We start from the raw sequence: 19,185 nt of genomic DNA on the forward strand, positions 1-19,185 counted from the left end.
ATAGTTGATATTTAGGATACTAGGTGACAGTTTTATTTCAATCTGTCAAATAGTAACCGATAAACCGATATAGGGTACTCCCCCATACGCATGAAATGTCATTCATTGCACATAGTTTTAAACCAGAAAATTTTAATTTTTCATATTCATAAGTAACAAATGATTACATTATTTTTAATTACATTTTTTACATTACATTACACAATTACATTACATTTTTATGAATCTTTCATATTTTATTTTTGTTCCTTTGTACTTTGTATTTAATTAATAAAAGAATATATTTTTTTTTGCCTTTCAATATTTTTATTTGATTTGTGTACCTTTAAAAAATTGAAAAAAATTTATAATTAATAAACAACGAAATTATGTGTTTTTTGCATACTTTTTGATTTACACAGTTTTACATTTAAAAAGATACAAATTTGATTTACACATTTTTCTCAGGAACCTATCTTTCGTGTAAATCGAGGGATAGGTGTATTTAATATTACTGTATTTATCATATAAGATTTATATGTTCAATGAATTTACTTTAGCAATCATTTATAATAAATATAGTATAGATCATGATCTTGAAATAAATTTTATTGAAAATATAATAAAAAGCTTAGAACACAACTGTTCTTCATGGATAATTTGGGATGAAGATTTTATTTATTTCTCCTCAATGTTGACTAGATATAACTAGGGAAATACAACTCTTACATGTGACAATGAATTTTCTTTTTATTGCAAATTAAACTGCATACTTTAATTACTTGTAATATGAAATTAGTTTTTCCAGATTCAAAAAGGAAAGTGATATTTGAACTGAAAATCTTACAGAAAATTCTCATTAAATTCATTTTAAAAAAGAAAAAGGTTTATACACTGAATTCTAACTCATCTTGAAATTTATTAAAAAAACAATTATCTTTAATTTTTTGTGATGCTTTCATTAATGTTTACATTGAAAATGAGCAAAATTTATGCATGTAAGTGTTTTTGTGGTGTATAAATAAACAATAACATTAATATAAACAAACTTCAACAGCCAACCCGATATACATTAAAGCAATACACCAATCAAAGCCGTTTATATCCCGATAATTTGGCTTTGGTTGGTGTATTGCTTTAATAACATTAATACCCGATACATTCTAACCTACACACCATCAATGCAGTGATATTGTGCTAGATAAAGGCTTTAATATTATTAATATATATGTTGGAAGAGGAGATCGGTATAGAAGTCCGGGTAGCGTAACTGGCAACGCATCTGCACGGTAAGCAGGAGTTGTGGGTTCGAGTTGCGCTCTGGGCTGATTTTTTCTTCCAATATTTCTAAATTATTTAAAATTATTTAATTAAATTATAATTATTAATGTTAATAAGAGATGGCGCCTAACGCCTCACTCTAGTACCAAATTATTTCGTAATTAAAATAATAATAAAGTCTTTATCTAGCCCGATATCTTACAGCATTCATGGCATGTAGGTTTTTGTGGTGTTTTTCTGCACATGCTTTCATATTCTGGAAATTTATATTATTGATACATACTAATATGTCTACTCTATACTAATTATATACTAGATATATCTACTTTATATACTAATTAAGATTTCTTGATTGCTTTTCAATTTTCAGTAAAAAAAAATTCTGGCATTAGGGATATGTAAAAGTTGTACTTCCCTTGTAAGACAAATCAGTTTTTATTTAATGAGCAAAATTAAATACCACAATAGCCTTGCCCCCTTCTGTAATGTAAATTCATAATACTTATAAACATAATTATTTGATTTTCAGTAATTTTAAGTATTTTGGAAAATGTTAAAAATGTTCAATAATTTCATTATTAGAACGTAATTCATTTGCATTTAATTTTTTCCACGATTGTTAATTTTTAAAATTTTTTATTTTTTTAAACTTTCACTCAAAATTATTTTTATATTAATAAAATTTATTTATTTATTAAAATTGATTTATTTTTTATTTTATATATAAAATTTATTAGTACAAGGACAGATATATCTTGCAATTGGTCAAGCCCAGTTACTTATCAATGAGAGATTTTCTCAGTTTTCTGGGTTAATAGACAAGTGTGAATTTAATTTGGATGATAAATTAGTAACATGTGATGATCTTCAAGGATTTTGGGATATGATATACATACAGGTATTTTTATGTTTATATTTTTCTGAAACTAGAATCTTTATTTTATTAACACACTAAATATATTTCAGATTGCTGATATAGAGAAAAAGTTTGAATTATTAGAAAAAATGAAAGAAAATAATTGGCAGTTGAAAACTGATAATGAAAGCTCAGTTAACATTAAAAATTCTAAAAAACAGGTATTTGATATATATGTAGATTTTACTTATTATAGAATATTTGAAAAAATAATTAGAATTTCTTCTTTCATATTTAATCTTAAAATTTTTATAAACTCTTCAATTAAACATTAAGATTTAAAAATAATAAACAAGGTTGTGAAGCCATCTAAAAATTTTTGCAATTTGATATATATAAAAAAAAGACTGTATATATTGATTAGCCATGTAAAGATTAAAAATAGATTAATTGAAATATATAGGAGTTAAAAGAATCAAATTAGAATTTATGGAAGAGATTTTATATGTAGAAGAGAGATATTGTATATAAATGATTTGTATAAAATCTGTCTTCCATAAATTCTAATCTGATATAAACAAACAACAACTAACCCGTTACATATAAAGATCAACAACTGCCGAATTATCGGGCTAGCAAATGGCTATAGTAATATTAATAATTAAAGTTAATTTGCTACTAGAGTTAGGCGTTAGGCGCCATCTCTTGCTAAATTTAATAATTAGAATTTTAATTAAATAATTTAAATAAATTTAGGCCTAACTGGAAGAAAAGAATCGGCCCGAAGCGGGATTCGAACCCGCAACTTCTGCTATCCGTGCAGACACGTTACCAGTTCTGATCTTCCCTTCCAGTTGATATAAGATCACCGTACCACCATCAACGGTCATTACAATGCCGGCTGGGGACACATTAATTGCCCACGTCCTCCCAATTCGGCAGTTGTTGATCTTTATATGTAACGGGTTAGTTGTTGTTTATTTATATATATATATACGCCTTGCCGGGGTTTGCGATGGCCGGTTGAGTGCCTTTGGGAGGACGTGGGCAATTAATGTGTCCCCAGCCAGCATTGTAATGACCGTTGATGGTGGTACGGTAATCTTATATCAACTGGAAGGGAAGATCGGACCGAAGGTCCGGGTAGCGTAACTGGTAACGTGTCTGCACGAATAGCAGAAGTTGCGGGTTCGAATTCCGCTTCGGGCCGATTCTTTTCTTCCAGTTAGGCCTAAATTTATTTAAATTATTTAATTAAAATTCTAATTATTAAATTTAGCAAGAGATGGCGCCTAACGCCTAACTCTAGTAGCAAATTAACTTTAATTATTAATATTACTATAGCCATTTGCTAGCCCGATAATTCAGCAGTTGTTGATCTTTATTCTAATCTGATGCTTTTAATGCCTATATTTTTCAATTCATATATTTTTAATCTTGGCATAGATAATCAATATATACAAATGACAACTATTAAATACTGGCTATTAAAAACTTAGACTACACTTTCATTAACCAAAAACCAGCAAAATAACTCACATTTGCTGAATTTATGTGAATTATTTTGCTAGCTTTGGTTATTGAGTGTATAGTCTAAGAATAGTATTATAGTATATAATAGTATATATACTATTTTATTTTCATATATATTATTTATTTATTTATCATTCCTAAAGAAATTTTTGTCTTAATTGAATAATAACTATAGATTTTGTTGGAATGGAATAAAAGTTTAAAATATATCAATAATTTTTCTTAGTTAATTTTACTTCTTATTAATAATAATGAGAAAATATTCTATATTATTATTTAAAATTCTTAAACTAAATATATAATATACATAGTTTCATTACAAAGATTCAAATGAAATATAAATTATAAAACTGCAGTAGAGCGTCGTTTATCTGAAAGCCAGTTAACAGAAAGCTTTCCAGTCGGACTGTGTCGTGCTGAATCAAACGTTTTTGATACTAGATTAACTTCTAAATTATAATTTTTTTGTTATATTTTTCAATATATTTATTTTGTTTGTACAGAATAAAGAAAAAATTTTTAACGACACAACAGTCTTGATTATTATTATAAAAATTTTCGTTAGGCTTAAAATCGACGAAAATTAAACACAAAGCGACACGCAATGGAGAAAATTTTCAACATCGGATAGGTTAATGTTTTTTCGTACATAATCGGTTATCCGAACAACCCCAATCCCCAATTGATTTGGATAAACGACGCTCTACTGTACTATTATAGTATATTAATTTATATATATATATAAATTATAATTTTTAGTATAATATGCAAGTACTATAGATTAGAGAGACTCTGGAATAATTTGTTAAACTTTTAAGACTTTATAACTTTTATCGTAGTATCACTCTACATTTCGGGGGAAAGACGTCGACCAGGGGCTAAAAATCGCAATAACTGTTGAATCGCTCGAGCGGTTCTACGATATTTGCATTCCAAAAGCTCTCGTAGACATTAAAACCACGCCTATTTTTGTTGCCCCTTCGGATATACTTCACCGTGAAATTTGAGCGAGCGTTTTTAGAATACGATGAATGAGTGATTGTAGAATAATCGACGAGTCTTAAGAGAATCGATATTTTTTTTATATATATAATTTTAAGAGATTTTTTTTTTATATATAGACCTCTTAAGAGAATCAATATTTTCTTTATGTAAGAGAATTAATATTATTATATATAACTTTAATATTTAAGATATTTTTATATTTTTTTGTTAAGCTGGCGCCATCTGTTGGCAAAATATTAAACTTCATTTTTTTAAATTATTTTTTTTTTGGTCCTTCGAAATTACGAAGGTGATTAAAAAAATAACAAACATCACGAACTGTCCGTCGCTAATCGGATCGTGCCATTTGCTATTTGGTTTTTATCGATTCTTTTACGATATATTTTTTTCTTTTTTATTTTATTAGTATACTTTATATAAGTTTGTTTTTTGTTAACTCATCTTAAGAGAATCAATATTTTTATTTTATATTTATATATTTTTTATTTTTATATATAAGTTTTTCGTTAAGCCGGCGCCATCTGTCGACAAATTAATATGTGTCGCGACGACGATCACGAAATCTGTTTGCTTTTTATCGATTCTTTTACGATATATATATTTTTTTCATCGATTTTTTTCTTTCTTTTATTAGTATACTTTTTTATATGTTTTTTTTTGTTAAGTCATCTTAAGAGAATCAATATTTTTTATATATTTTTTATTTTTATATATAAGTATTTTTTGTTAAGTTGCTGTACATCTGTTGGCAAAATATTAAACTGCATTTTTTTAAATTATTTTTTGGTCCTTCGAAATTACGAAGGTGATTAAAAAAATAACAGCACGAACCGTCTGTTGCTAATCGGATCGTGCCATTTGCTATTTGTTTTTATCGATTCTTTTACGATATATATATTTTTTTCTCTTTCTTTTATTAGTATACTTTATATAAGTTTCTTTTGTTAAGTCATCTTAAGAGAATCAATATTTTTATTTTATTTTTTTTATATTTATATATTTTTATTTTTATATATAAGTTTTTTGTTAAGCTGGCGCCAAATGTTAAGCTGACAAAATATTTTTCTTCCCTTTGAAATTAGGAAGGTGTTTTTTTATATACGTAGAGATTCGTTGTTTTTATATACATCGCTGTTTTTATATACGTCGGTTTTTTTTATATATACGTAGAGATTCGCTGTTTTTCTATACGTCTTAAGAAAATCAATATTTATATATATATATAACTTTAAGAGATTTATATATATATATATATATATATAAGTATTTTTTTGTTGAGTTTTTTTATATATATATAGAGCTCTTAAGGGAATCAATATTTTAAAGTTTTATTTAAGAGAATTAATATTTATATATATAACTTTAATATTTAAGAGAGATATAAGTTTTTTTGGTTAAGCTGAATCCATCTGTTGACAAAATATTAATCTTCATTTTTTTTAATATATTATTTTTTTTTCTTCGAAATTAGATAGGTATTTAAAAAATAAACAACACGAACCCTCGCTAATCGAATCGCAATATTTGCTTTTTATCGATTCTTTTACGTTATATATTTTTTCGTGCGGCGTCAACGATTAAATAAACGACGACATCTCTCTCTTTTTTTATTAGAAATAAGAACAAAAAATAATGAAATTTAAAATAATTATAAGATATGACAAATGGCTCCATAGAATGCGTGAAGTTCTTTTATGATCAACGTCGTTAAACTTCGGTAGAGTGGGATTCTGTAGGATTTATAACATAGTAGGGCATCTAAAAAAACAATAAATATTATGATGCATATTTATTATAAATAGTCTAAATTAGAAATTTTGAAAAACTGAAAGCAGTTTTTTAAAGAAAATTCGCAAGAAAAAAAAAAGCTTAAGATTGAAATTATAAAAGCGAATTAAAGTTATTAAAAAAGTTTGAGTTAGTTGTAGGAAGCATTAGCTTAAATTTATTCTGAATGTTAAAAAACCTAAAGAATTTAAATTGAGTTAATGCCTAGACACTCATCTTTCTCGAAAACAAAATCTTGCGAAAATATTCTTACATCTATTATTTAAAATTTATATAAAGTTTTTTTGAAAAAACTTACCTTCTATTGATTTTCTTCTCCTTCTTCAAATAATAATATTTTTCTGTGTGCAGAGAAAAAACTCGCTAACGAATTAACTAAAGAAAGTAAACCTCCCGTCTTTATATCGTTGGGGGGAGTTGATTTGACCTCGTTTTGTAAAAAGAGTGAACAAACTCGATGTGGGGCCAACACCAGGGAGGAGAATACATTATAAGCGATTCGTGTTAAGTAATTAAAAAATGATGTAGCATATGAAAAAAAATACAACAGAAATAGTCAATTCATTTCATTTTTTTTTATTGAAATAAAAAAAAACATTTACATCAATTAAGAAGTAAATATACAAAAATACGTGTATAAATGTATTAATTATATTTTAAAAAATTAAAGTCTATCGCATATTTTTGCCAAAACACGAATTAGAGCAAATTGATAATTATCGGTTATAAATTTGGTTGTTAATTGTTTCTGATTACTAATGAGACTACACCAATCCAATTTATGTTTAAAATCTTCCATAAATTTTTCGGATAAATCTTGATATTCTGAAATAATCTCCCAATCCACAAGGTTTTCAAGTTCTTTAATAGTTTCTTCGCTCAGTTGTTGATGTTTACAAACAAGTGGCATATTGAGTAAATCTTTAAAATTTATAATGAAATGAGGACTCAGTTTTTGATATTGAGATACGAGATCCCAGTTTAGATGATCAGAATATTCACTCAAAAATGTTTCTGTTAACCGCTGATAATGACAAACATCATCCCAATTAATTCGATGAATATACTTGATTAAAAAATCAGGAGAGTAATGTCTGCTTTTCCATATTTTATTCCAGTTTAATTTATTCTGGAATTCTTCAATAAATTCATTACTAAGATTTTTTTCAGAAATAATATCCCAATCAATTTTATCTTGAAGTCGTCTTATTATGTCTTCTGTTAAATTTAATTTAGAGAAATCTTTCCAATCAACCAACGAATTTAATTCGTCAGAGAGCAGAGCTATTTTTCTTGTCTCCATTTTATACGAAAAGATCGACTTGTCTTCTCCTGATATTAATATAATACTAATTTAATTTTAGTTTGTAGTGCTTTATATGACGAAATCAATTTGTATGACGCAATTGATTAGTTTTGTTTTAGACCAATAAACTTTTTTATGATGCAATCATTAGACAAATGAACTTTTATATTTTTTTTTTTCATGTTGCAACATGTTTTTTAAATATTATCCGAACTTTTATATATTTTTTCATGTTGCGACATGTTTTTAATATCATCATTAACAGAATTAATTTTTTTCACATGGACATTTATTTTTTAGGTCAGCGAATTTTTTCTCCCACAACCATTTTCTTTTTTAGGTCAGCAAATTTATCACGTTGTAATTTTTTTTAGGTCACCAAATTTTTTTCTCACGCAGCAATTTGTTTTTAGATCAACGAATTTAAAAATATATATTATTTACAATTAATGGCTGAGTTATTATTAAATAAAACACGAAATTTTCGAGGAAAAAAAAATGCAATTTTATTTATTTTTAAGTTTGTATTCAAAATACATTTTTGGAATGTTCTTTTCAGTGAGTCCGCGATGGGGGTCGTTTTCTAGAGTGTCGGAAGCGCATTCGTCCAAGTTAGTAAATGTTTTGTTAGATTTCTCTTCAATGAGTATGCCGGGAGATTGGCAAGATTCTTTTGATGTAAGCACCTATCGGAAATGTTTCGTTTTTGGGTTAAGCCATGGTCGAAAATCTACGGAGTATAGAAATTTAACGGTCGGAGGAAACTTTTCTTCTATAGCAGTTGTTTTGGTGGATCTTTCGGCCAACTCGATGCAAGGATACGAAGTTCTAGAGACAGCGTATGGAATAAATACTCTCTCATTGATTGGAAAAAACGCGGTCCAGCGAATTGCGGGTATCGTATACTCGCGTCCTTCCATCTTTTTGAATAAAATAATTTTTAAATTCGCGATTGGTTTTTATGTTTTCGCGCATGTGCACTAGTGTTTTTGATTTTATTTAATAAGCAGTTATTTTGGTTTTAATTGCTATTTTAGATTATCATGTCTCGCAAAATAGTACTCGCTTTTGTTATTATAAGCTGTATAGAAATATTTTCGCTAACAATTTCTTTTATAGTTTTATTAAAAGGATCGGATTTTAAAGAAATTAATATAAAAAATACTACTTGCAAATATTCTTTACATTTAGGTAGAAACTTTTATTTACATAAATGTACAAATGCCGGAAGAACTGTATACGACATTCGAAGATTTTCGAGCGATGGATTGCCTCACAAATATAATGGTGTACAATTATTAAAGAACGAATTTAACTTACTGTGCAGAAAATGCGTTTAAAACATCCGTCCAGTTGTATCGTCGTGGGCCCGTCTCAATCTGGAAAAACTTCTTTAGTTCGGAAAATGCTACATGAAAATATCTATGAAAAATGATTAAATCGCATTTTATGGTGTTACTCGATGTATCAACCTTGGTTCGTGGAAGAGAAAAATATTCATTTTAAATGCGCTATTCCCGAAAGTATCGACGAAAATGTTGATTTAATAATTATAGATGATTTAATGCATTCTTTAACCGAAAAAATTGCGGAATTATTTACCGTTCAATCGCATCATAAAAATATAAGTGTTATATTGATAATGCAGAATTTATTTCCTCATAATAAAGTAATGAGAGATATTAGTTTAAATACTCATTATTTGATTTTATTTAAGAATAATAGAGATGAAAGTCAAATCAACTGTCTCGCTCGTCAAGCGTTTATAGGCAACATGCCCTACTTTAAAGATGCATATTTAACCGCGACATCCAAACCGTATGGTTATTTGTTTATCGATTTCCATCTGTCGATCGATAAAGAATTGTGTTTACGAGATTCATGTTTTCCCGACAACCAAGGCGTGTATTGGGTTTATATTCCACAAAAATGAAGAATATCAGAAAAAATTATCATTTGTTAAATGTGCTAGCAAAGGCAACACCCGCTCAGAGAAAAGCTTTGTTAAAAGAAGCATCGCCCGATCAGATAAAAGTCATATGTGAAATTTGCGATAATACGCTGCAAGGCCGAGTACCAGTAAACATTAATAAATTTAAAAAATATAAAAAATGTATTCGAAAACTCGCAAATAAAAGAATAAGTCTCTAAGCAAAAAAGAAGATTTTGATAAATCAATCGGGAGGATTTTTAGGCGCGATTTTAGATCCAATAATATCATTAGCTAAAAGAATTTTTGGATTATAAAAAAAAATGGCTCAACGAATGGCGTTAGTACCTCCCGAATTAGTACCTAAATATCAACTACAAAAACCGGAAATACGATTACATGATAATATCCAAGATTTATTAGAAGAAAGTACTTTATCGGATGATTTGAAAGTTAAATTATTAAGTCAACTAATTTTGAGATTTCAACAAACTATTCACGCATCGAAAGAACTGATTCGAGTCTCGATGGTATCAGAACCGATCGAAGAATCACAACCATCGTTAGAACCGACAAAACCATCGACTATCGAAGATCAGATATCAGTTTCTGTCCCGCTGCCATATCAAAAATATGTTCCGCATATCATTCAATTACTAAAGCAATATCAATACGATTGGAACGAAAAAGGAGAATTTCTGGTAAATAATGATCCGGTAATTAATTCTCATATAGCGGATTTGATGTTGCATTTAATTAGAAATCGAAAATCTAGTATCTTGCCTGTCGGATTTAACGAATTTTATCAAGCGATTATTAAATCTAATATTCCCAGAGAATGGATAGGAAATAAGGTGCTATCGAGTCAATTAAGAATAGAAGAGTCGCCCATACTTCGTTTTCGAACACCCCCGATTTCACCGCCTCCGATACGATCAATTACTAGCGGAAGAAAAAAAAGAGTTTCGTCTACGAAAATTCCTAAACGGATTGCATCGTCTAAAAAAAAGCATATTTCATGGAAAGATTATTAAGCTCTATATATTATACTCCATCTCATCCGGCATCGTTTGGTGGCGTAACGAGAGTAATAAAAGCGACAAAGTTGCCTAGAAAAACTGTCGAACAATGGCTATCAACTCAAGATACATATACGTTGCATAAGCCTGTACGAAAAAATTATACGCGTCGTAAAACTAAAGCTTTATATCAGGGAGAACTACTCCAGTCGGATCTTATGGATGTTCGACAATTTTCGAAAGATAATAATGGAATAAAATATTTATTAGCAACTATCGACGTGTTTTCTAAATATGCGTATGTAATTCCGATAAAAGACAAAAAACCCGAAACGATAAAAAAAGCATTTCAAAAAATATTTAGAAAAGTAATACCTAGGATGATACATACCGAAAAAGGGAAGGAGTTTATGAATTCTGTTATTAAGGATTTGTTTAAAAACCATCAAATAAATCATTATTATACTCATTCTGAAAGGAAAGCGTCTGTCGTAGAACGGTTTAATAAAACTTTAAAAAATAAAATTTATCGCCTCATTACCTATCGAAATTCTAATAAATATATCGATAAATTAAATGATTTGGTGAAAGCGTATAATTATAGTAAACATCGAACTATAGGAATGCCTCCGGCCGAGGTGAAACCTAAACACCATTTACAAATTTTTAATCGACTTTACGGTAAAACAAAAACGAAAATAAAATATAAATATAAAATTAATGATAAAGTTAGAATTTCTAAGAAACGTAAAACGTTTTCTAGAGGATATTTGGCTGGATGGAGTAAAGAGGTTTTCGTTATAAAAAACGATTTCCGACTGTTCCTCCCACTTATGTGTTAAAAGATTATAACAACCAGACGATTACGGGTCGATTTTATAGCGAAGAACTGCAGAAAGTCAAAAATGGATAGGTTTTATGTTACGTTTATCAGTACGGCGAGTATGGAATATTTTCCAAAAAATACTCAATCGTCCTTCACATCGAAAATTAATCCGCCGATAAATTTAACCGGATTGTGGGAAGCGGCATTGTCCCAGATAATAATACCTTGTTTGTGGTTTAATATAACTAGCGAAAATAATACTTACAAGATAATTTCTAAAGAGATGAAGTTGATTAAAGTAAAAACTGATGATTTGGCTACACTAATTCCGTTATATCCTATAGGAGAGAACAAATCAAGTAATATATTCGAGACTATTACGAATAATTTAAAAGAATTGGAAAAGGATCGTCTTATTAAATTTTCTTATAACAAAGAAGAAGGCATGGTGACAGTTCATCTCGCTCAAGATTGTGAATTACACATAAATCAAGATGCTCCTACATTTCTTTCAGCTCTGAATCTAGACTATCTAAAACAACATATTATAAGAGGAAAAGATGAAAGGATTCAATATAATCCATCTTTTACCGATTTTAAAGGAGAATTTGTTACATTAATCGAAAAAAATAGATATATAGATAAAGTAAAAATTGAAAATGTTGAAAATACGATGCGTATACCGATTGGATTATACGGACAAAGAGAATTTCTTAAATCATTTCAGACAATCAGTTTTAAATCGCTTTCCGATAAAAAGTTATTATTGAAAGTTCCGCGAGAAACTTCCGTAAAATTTAATAGTCAATTAAAAGATATATTAGGATTCGATCGATTAGAATATTCCGAAGGAGAATTTACAGGAACTTATCCCTTAGAATTAAACGCCGGAATAACAGAAATATTTGTATATTCTAATTTAATAGAATCGCATCACGTAGGCGATACTTTGGCTCCACTATTTCGAATAATTCCGGTTATGGGAGAAAAAGATCAACAAATTGTTAAAATTTATAATACTCCATTATTTTTCCCTCTTCGATCGAATTATATTGAGACTATAACCGTAGATATATGCACTTCAACAGGTGAAAACGCCATATTTACTTCGGGAAAAACTCTTTTGGTATTGTGTTTTCGTCGAAAAAGTATATAAAACCAGATTCATTAAAGAATCAGTTATTTGATAAAATGAAGCTTAAACCGGAGGACTGTATTAGTTATTATCATTCGCAGACGGGAGGATATCCCAATTCTATATTTCCGCACACCCCTTATGCTGCTACTCAATGGGGAAGAGGATCATACTTTAAAAGTCGACCGATTCAACGAGGTTATGGATTTTTTTCTAATATTTTTCGCGAAGCAATACCAATAATAAAACAGGGAGCACAATATATTGGAAAAAAGGCGTTAAATATAGCGAAAGATATCGGATCGGATATACTCACGGAAAAATCGTTAAAAGACGCGGCTCTATTGAGAATTAATCAAGCAGGTCGAGAAATAAAAGATGACGTCATTCAAAAAATTCAAAGCGGTTCGGGTAAAAAACGAAAACGTCTAAGAAAAAGCGTAAAACGAAAGAATACTAAGAAGAGGAAAGCAGTAGATATTTTCTCCTAAAAAAAATGGATCCTTTCTCCTGCCCGTGTTTAAAATCGGAACTAGATTTTTTTAAAACTATTCCGACCCAGTTGGCGATTTTAAATACTACCGAGGCTATTCTACATCCCATCGCTTCGATAACTGATCAGAAATCTCCTATAGAATTTCTAATCCCCGGCTCCAGAGAAAACTTAATAGATTTGAGCAGTATTTTGATTAATGCACAAGTAACTATTACTAAACAAAATGGAACTTCTACTCTCGATACCGATTTAGTAACACCTGTGAATAATTTATTGCATTCGATGTTCTCTCAATGTACTATGATGTTTAATGATAAAACCATATCTACGCATGTTAATTACGCATATAAAGCGATAATAGAAAATCTATTATTTTCCTCCAAAGAAGCACAAAAAACTTATTTAACCAGCTCTTTCTTCTACAAAGATACTGCCGGATTTTTAAACGAAACCAATCCGATTAAAGACGGCAAGAATGAAGGATTAGTCGCCAGGTTTAAGAAAAGCAGCAAAAGTCAAGTATTAGATTTATACGGACGACTTCATTTCGATTTTATTAATCAACCTAAATTATTGATAAACGGCGTAGACGTTCGGATAAAATTGGAACGTTCGAAAGACGCTTTCGCTCTAATGGCGACAGCCGATAATTATCAGATTCGATTAAAGAATATTACGTTAAAAGTAAATAGAATAGAAGTAAATCCTAGCATCTTAATTGGAATGGAAAAAACATTAGAAAATTCTGTAATTAAAATGCCTTATAGACGAGTTAATATTAAAGTATTTACATTAAGTAAAGGGATTTTAAGTTCAAATATTTCAAATGCGATAATCGGTCAAATCCCGAAAAGAATTATAATCGGATTGGTGCGAAATAACGCATTTAATGGACAGATCGATTTAAATCCTTTCAGTTTTGAAAATTTCGACTTAAACTATATTTCTGTTATAAAAGATTTGATTTTAATCCCACCCAATCCGTTTACACCAGATTTTGATGCAAAAACGTACGCTCGAAGTTACGCAACATTATTCGAAGAAATAGGGGGAATTCCCTACGGAAAATTCGCTAATATATCGTATTCCGATTACGCTCAAGGATACATGTTCTACGTATTCGACCTAACTCCCGACCGTGCAGCGTCCGAAAATCATACCTCTGTGTTGACGCACGGAAATGTTAGTTTTGATTTAAAGTTCAAAAGACCTTTGCCTGAAACAGTTAACGTCATATGCTTCTTAGAATATCGTAATACAATAGAAATCGATCAATCGCGAAACATTTACGTCGACTGCTAAACAAATAATGGATACGATTACGTTCTGGAAACTGGCATTAGGTGATTCCGAAATTAGCAAGACATTCGGTGGCGTCTATCCCTCGGATTTATTACCTCAAACAATCAGAAAGAAGAGAAGCTTTATCGTTAATATGGAGAACAGTAAAAATCCCGGACGACACTGGATAGCTCTTTTTTTCTGAAATTCAATTTGTTATTATTTTGACTCATACGGCCTACCGCCAAAAATCCCGAAAATTATAAAGTTCATAAGACAGAATTCCAAGGAGTTACGCTGGAATCGAAGAACGCTCCAAGGCCCATATAGCCCTATGTGCGGATACTTTTGCTTATTTTTTCTCTACAAACTATCGAGAAACCAAGACTTAAAAATTCTTCAGCCTAATACTAAATATTTTAATGATAACTATGTAATCGCTTTTGTACGCAATCATTTTCGTTTTGGTAAAATACCACCAAATATATTCATTAAATGTAATCAATGTAGCGTTAGTTTACTCAAATAAAATTTTTTTAAAACTTAAAAAAAAATATGTTTTTTAATTGAAACTATAAAAACATTAGTCGCTTTGTGTGGGAATCGGGTCACCTTGAATTCTTGACTTTGAATTAGGAGGCCTAACTTTGACCTAGAATGTAAAAAGATAGAGGGGAATTGATAAGACGCGACTTTGATGCCGTAGGCTAACATGGGGAGTAGCAAAAGTGAACGCATATATTAATAAACCTAGAGTATAAATACTTTCATTTTTAGCTAATTTTTTACCAACAAGATGAGATCTCCTTCGAATGTGACGATTTTAGAAACAAAATACCTTACGAAATATACGCTAAATTTCGAAGGTCACGTCTACAGAGGAAATCATGTAGTAAACGAGTCGTGGGATATGATTCAAATCTTAAAAAATTTTGAAGATGAGGAGCGGAGAATATGTTATTTTCATAAAGGACTGTGGAAAATTTTAGATGGAAATGGTAATTATCTTTTTTATATTTTAGTAAAAAAATTTTTATTTAATTGTATTTTTTTAAAAAAGTATTTCGCAATTTTTCAGAAACATCAATTCCAGTGCAAAATATTTATCATATTCGTCCAAGAATTTCTATCCCGCTAAATATCACATCACATGTAACAATAAACATAATTAAAAAAGAAACAATTTATTTTGGTGGAAAAATGTATTCAAAAATAACCAATTTGAATGCGGCATTCCGAAAAGATATAATCATCTTTCAGGAATGCTATAAAAAAATAATAATAATAATGGGTCATCGAAAAATAATTTTATTTGAAGATGATGATCAATAAAAAGTAAGTTTTTTCAAAAACTTTATATATAAATTTTAAATAATAGATGTAAGAATATTCCGCAAGATTTTTCGCGAGAGGTCTATATATATAAAAAAATATCGTTTCTCTTAAGACTCGTTCATCGTATTCTAAAAACGCTCGCTCAAATTTCGCGGTGAAGTATATCCGAAGGGGCAACAAAAATTAGCATGGTTTTAATGTCTACGAGAGCTTTTGGAATGCAAATATCGTAGAAACGCTCGAGCGATTCAACGGTTATTGCGATTTTTAGCCCCTGGTCGACGTCTTTCCCCCGAAATGTTGAGCGATACTACGATAAAAGTTATAAAGTCTTAAAAGTTTAACAAATTATTCCAGAGTCTCTCTACTCTATACTACTTATGCATTACAGTTTTACTTTAAATTTAAGAATATATGATATTACTAACAGATAAGCCTGGTATTTCTTGGCAAAAAGTAAGAACAAAAAAACATTAAAATTACAATCGTGGGCTCTTTGTATAATTTTCATGTTTGTTGCAATACTTGGTGTGAAGTGGTACAATTAGTCAAATAGACAGGAATTGAAAACGTGATATCTTTAAAAAATTTAAGATATGTTTTCAATTATGTCAAGGGGATACCTCCTGAAAGGACTTTTATGGTAATCTGGCCCCTATTTAGGTGTCACTAACAGGAAGAAAACCCAGAAAACTATATGACCAGCCCATTGGCAATGCTCAAAGCCAGAACCAACCAGTGTTAGGTGGTTCTATCCACTCAGCCACTGGTGGGCACTTATTAGAATTAAGAAAGTATCACTCAGAAATAAAAAAACCAAAGTTGTTATTTGTGGAAAATTAAATACTTATGTAGGTTTTACAGCGTAACACTGGCCTGAATGCATGTGAGTGCTCTGTGCTACTTGTGTCAGTGATAATATAGTCTGTCTACTTCCCACTACATCATTGTTGCAGTAATTATTAAATAAATATAAATTTTTAAAATATATCGTTTTATTGCATTAATTATATTCAGTTTCTTATTTTTAAAATTCTTTTGCCAATAGATGATACTACATGTAAACTCAGCAAATCAAATTGACAAAAATTAATTGATGTATAGAAATCCAATCAATATTTTGGGATGGTATGTACAATACTATCTAAGTTAGAAATATGTAAATGAGACACTACTACATTTTATTGTAATTTTTTTCTACGGCAAATATGGAGCATTGTTTGTGGTTCATATTTATGCATCTTTGGAATTTAACATAAAATGATAAACATTCTTATTCCTTTTAATGATGAAATATTTCATTTATACTTCTAAATTCATTGCAAATTTCATTGATATATTTTCTTTTCTGATGAAGATAATAGGTATTTTGATATTCTTTTAAAAACATATAATTTCTGAAATCCATGCTTTCAGAAATTGTGTTCTATTTCATATTCCTCTCTTCACAATCCCAGAATTAAATGACATAAAATTGATCCAAGTGCATTGTAGGAGTAATCTCAGAGTAGGAGATTACTCCTACTCATCTCTCCTCTCTGAGTAATGAAGCAATTACCATATTGAAGGAAGTCTATACATACCCTGTAACAGTGAAATGTCTGAAAAAAATGTTACTTTAATAAAACAAGTTTATATCAGGAAGTATTCCAATTAACAGTTCTAATATAGATCTTTTAATGACTTTAAAGCTAAATTTAAAAATACAGTCAAACCTTGGATTTCGAACGTAATTCATTCTTAAAAGTTGTTCACAAACTGAAACAAATTTTTCCATAAGAAATAATATAAAATGGATTCATCTGTTCCCAACTCCAAAACAAAGCTTTCTTTTTATTTTATCTTTTTAGCTGTATTTCAAGCATAAAAAGTTTACAAATGCAATATATTATTATATTATCTAATAGACACTGACAATTGCCGTAAATAATAGGACTATATTTGGAAGTAATAATTATAAATTACTGGCCGAGGGCACGAGTGTCCCCCCAGTCAGTACCATATTAACCATCAATGGTTATACATTAGGCTTATATACACTGGAGGAGGAAATCTGACTGAAGGTCTGGGTAGTGTAATTGGCAATATGTCTACACAGTAAACGGGAGTTGCGGGTTTACGTCCCGCTTTGGGATGATTCTTTTCTTCCAGTTTATTCTAAATTAATTTATTGAATATTATAATTATTAATTTTAATACAAGATGGCATCTAATGCCTCTTTCTAGTGCCAAATTTTTTTTACAGCAATTGTGGGTGTCTATTTGCTATGCATCAGGTTTTGGTTCATGTTTATAGTTATATTAAAAGCAAAATGTTCTGTGATTGCCAACTGAAACCAAAACAATCATTTTACAAAGCAGTGTAATAAATAGAGACTTAACTCTGATTTGGTTATATTTCATCCAGGCAATCAATCAAGCCTGACAAGTACTTTATACACATTTTCCAGAATATTATGTTTCAATTGCTTTGTAAAGACCAGTTTTAATTATTATTTTGTTTTAATTAACTGGCTACCTAGTATTAATAAATATTAATGTAATAATAATAAATGTTTGATATTTAATTTAACTTAAGCATATTTGAACATGAATTCTTGGATGTCATTTATATTAAGCAAATGTCAATTAATGTGGCTTTATTAATTAATTTGATTTAAATTCAACTGTGGCATGTACCAAAAAAACAGAAATAGTATCTTACTTGCATATGCATTGAAATCTAATTTGAATAACATCATTGATGGTTTGTATTGTGATGTCTAATGATGTGAGGCAAGCTCTGCACCACTAACTTCTGAATTGGTATTCCTGTCTTTGACTTTTTTTAACGCAGGAAGTATATAGAGTTGGCCAGAGATAGTCAACTCTATATACTTCCAAGTAGTTTGTTTGGCAACAAGGGCAAACAAGGCGTTCAAAATTTTGTTCCTTAACCAAATTGTTCAAAAAGAAAGGTTTGACTGGAAATATCGAACCAGTGACAATTTGAGTTTTGAATACATAAAAGTTATTCTGGAATTTTCTTGTTAATCAGATACATGAGTTATGTCTACTTGACCACTGACTCAAAAATAAACAGTAATATCTTTTAACACATTTTTATATTGAAAATATAAGTTGTTGTAATATGAGTTTGTTGGTAAAAAATTACTAGTTCTGTCAAATTGTGTAAATTTTTTGTCTGTTGTTCACTGAAGGGCAGTGTCCAGTTAAGCTATAAACATATAAAAACACTGGTCCAAACATAGTAATTAATCTGCTAGGTACAGCTTTTGCTGTAATTTAAAATGTTTTATGAATCTTTATTGGGCTGTAATGATGTGCAATAGAAAGGAAGTCTATATTAGTATGCAAAGGGTTGAAATTAACAAGGTCTTAAGCACATGTTGAATTGCCAAGGTTCATTTGTTTT

At 29.4% G+C, this 19,185-nt stretch overlaps 1 protein-coding gene across 1 annotated transcript in view; it reads left to right on the forward strand.

The window, feature by feature from the left end:
• The window catches only part of LOC136970504 (disks large-associated protein 5-like), a 34,670-nt gene that overhangs the window by 12,753 nt on the left and 2,732 nt on the right, over positions 1–19,185 (forward strand). Inside the window, exons 3-4 of the mRNA XM_067264949.1 lie at positions 1,998–2,158; positions 2,227–2,337. Coding sequence (XP_067121050.1) covers positions 1,998–2,158; positions 2,227–2,337 — 272 coding nt within the window. The remainder of the gene's footprint in view (positions 1–1,997; positions 2,159–2,226; positions 2,338–19,185) is intronic.

Source organism: Centruroides vittatus, unplaced genomic scaffold, assembly GCF_030686945.1.
Source record: "Centruroides vittatus isolate TY-2023 unplaced genomic scaffold, ASM3068694v2 contig_199, whole genome shotgun sequence".
NCBI classification, from domain to species: domain Eukaryota; kingdom Metazoa; phylum Arthropoda; class Arachnida; order Scorpiones; family Buthidae; genus Centruroides; species Centruroides vittatus.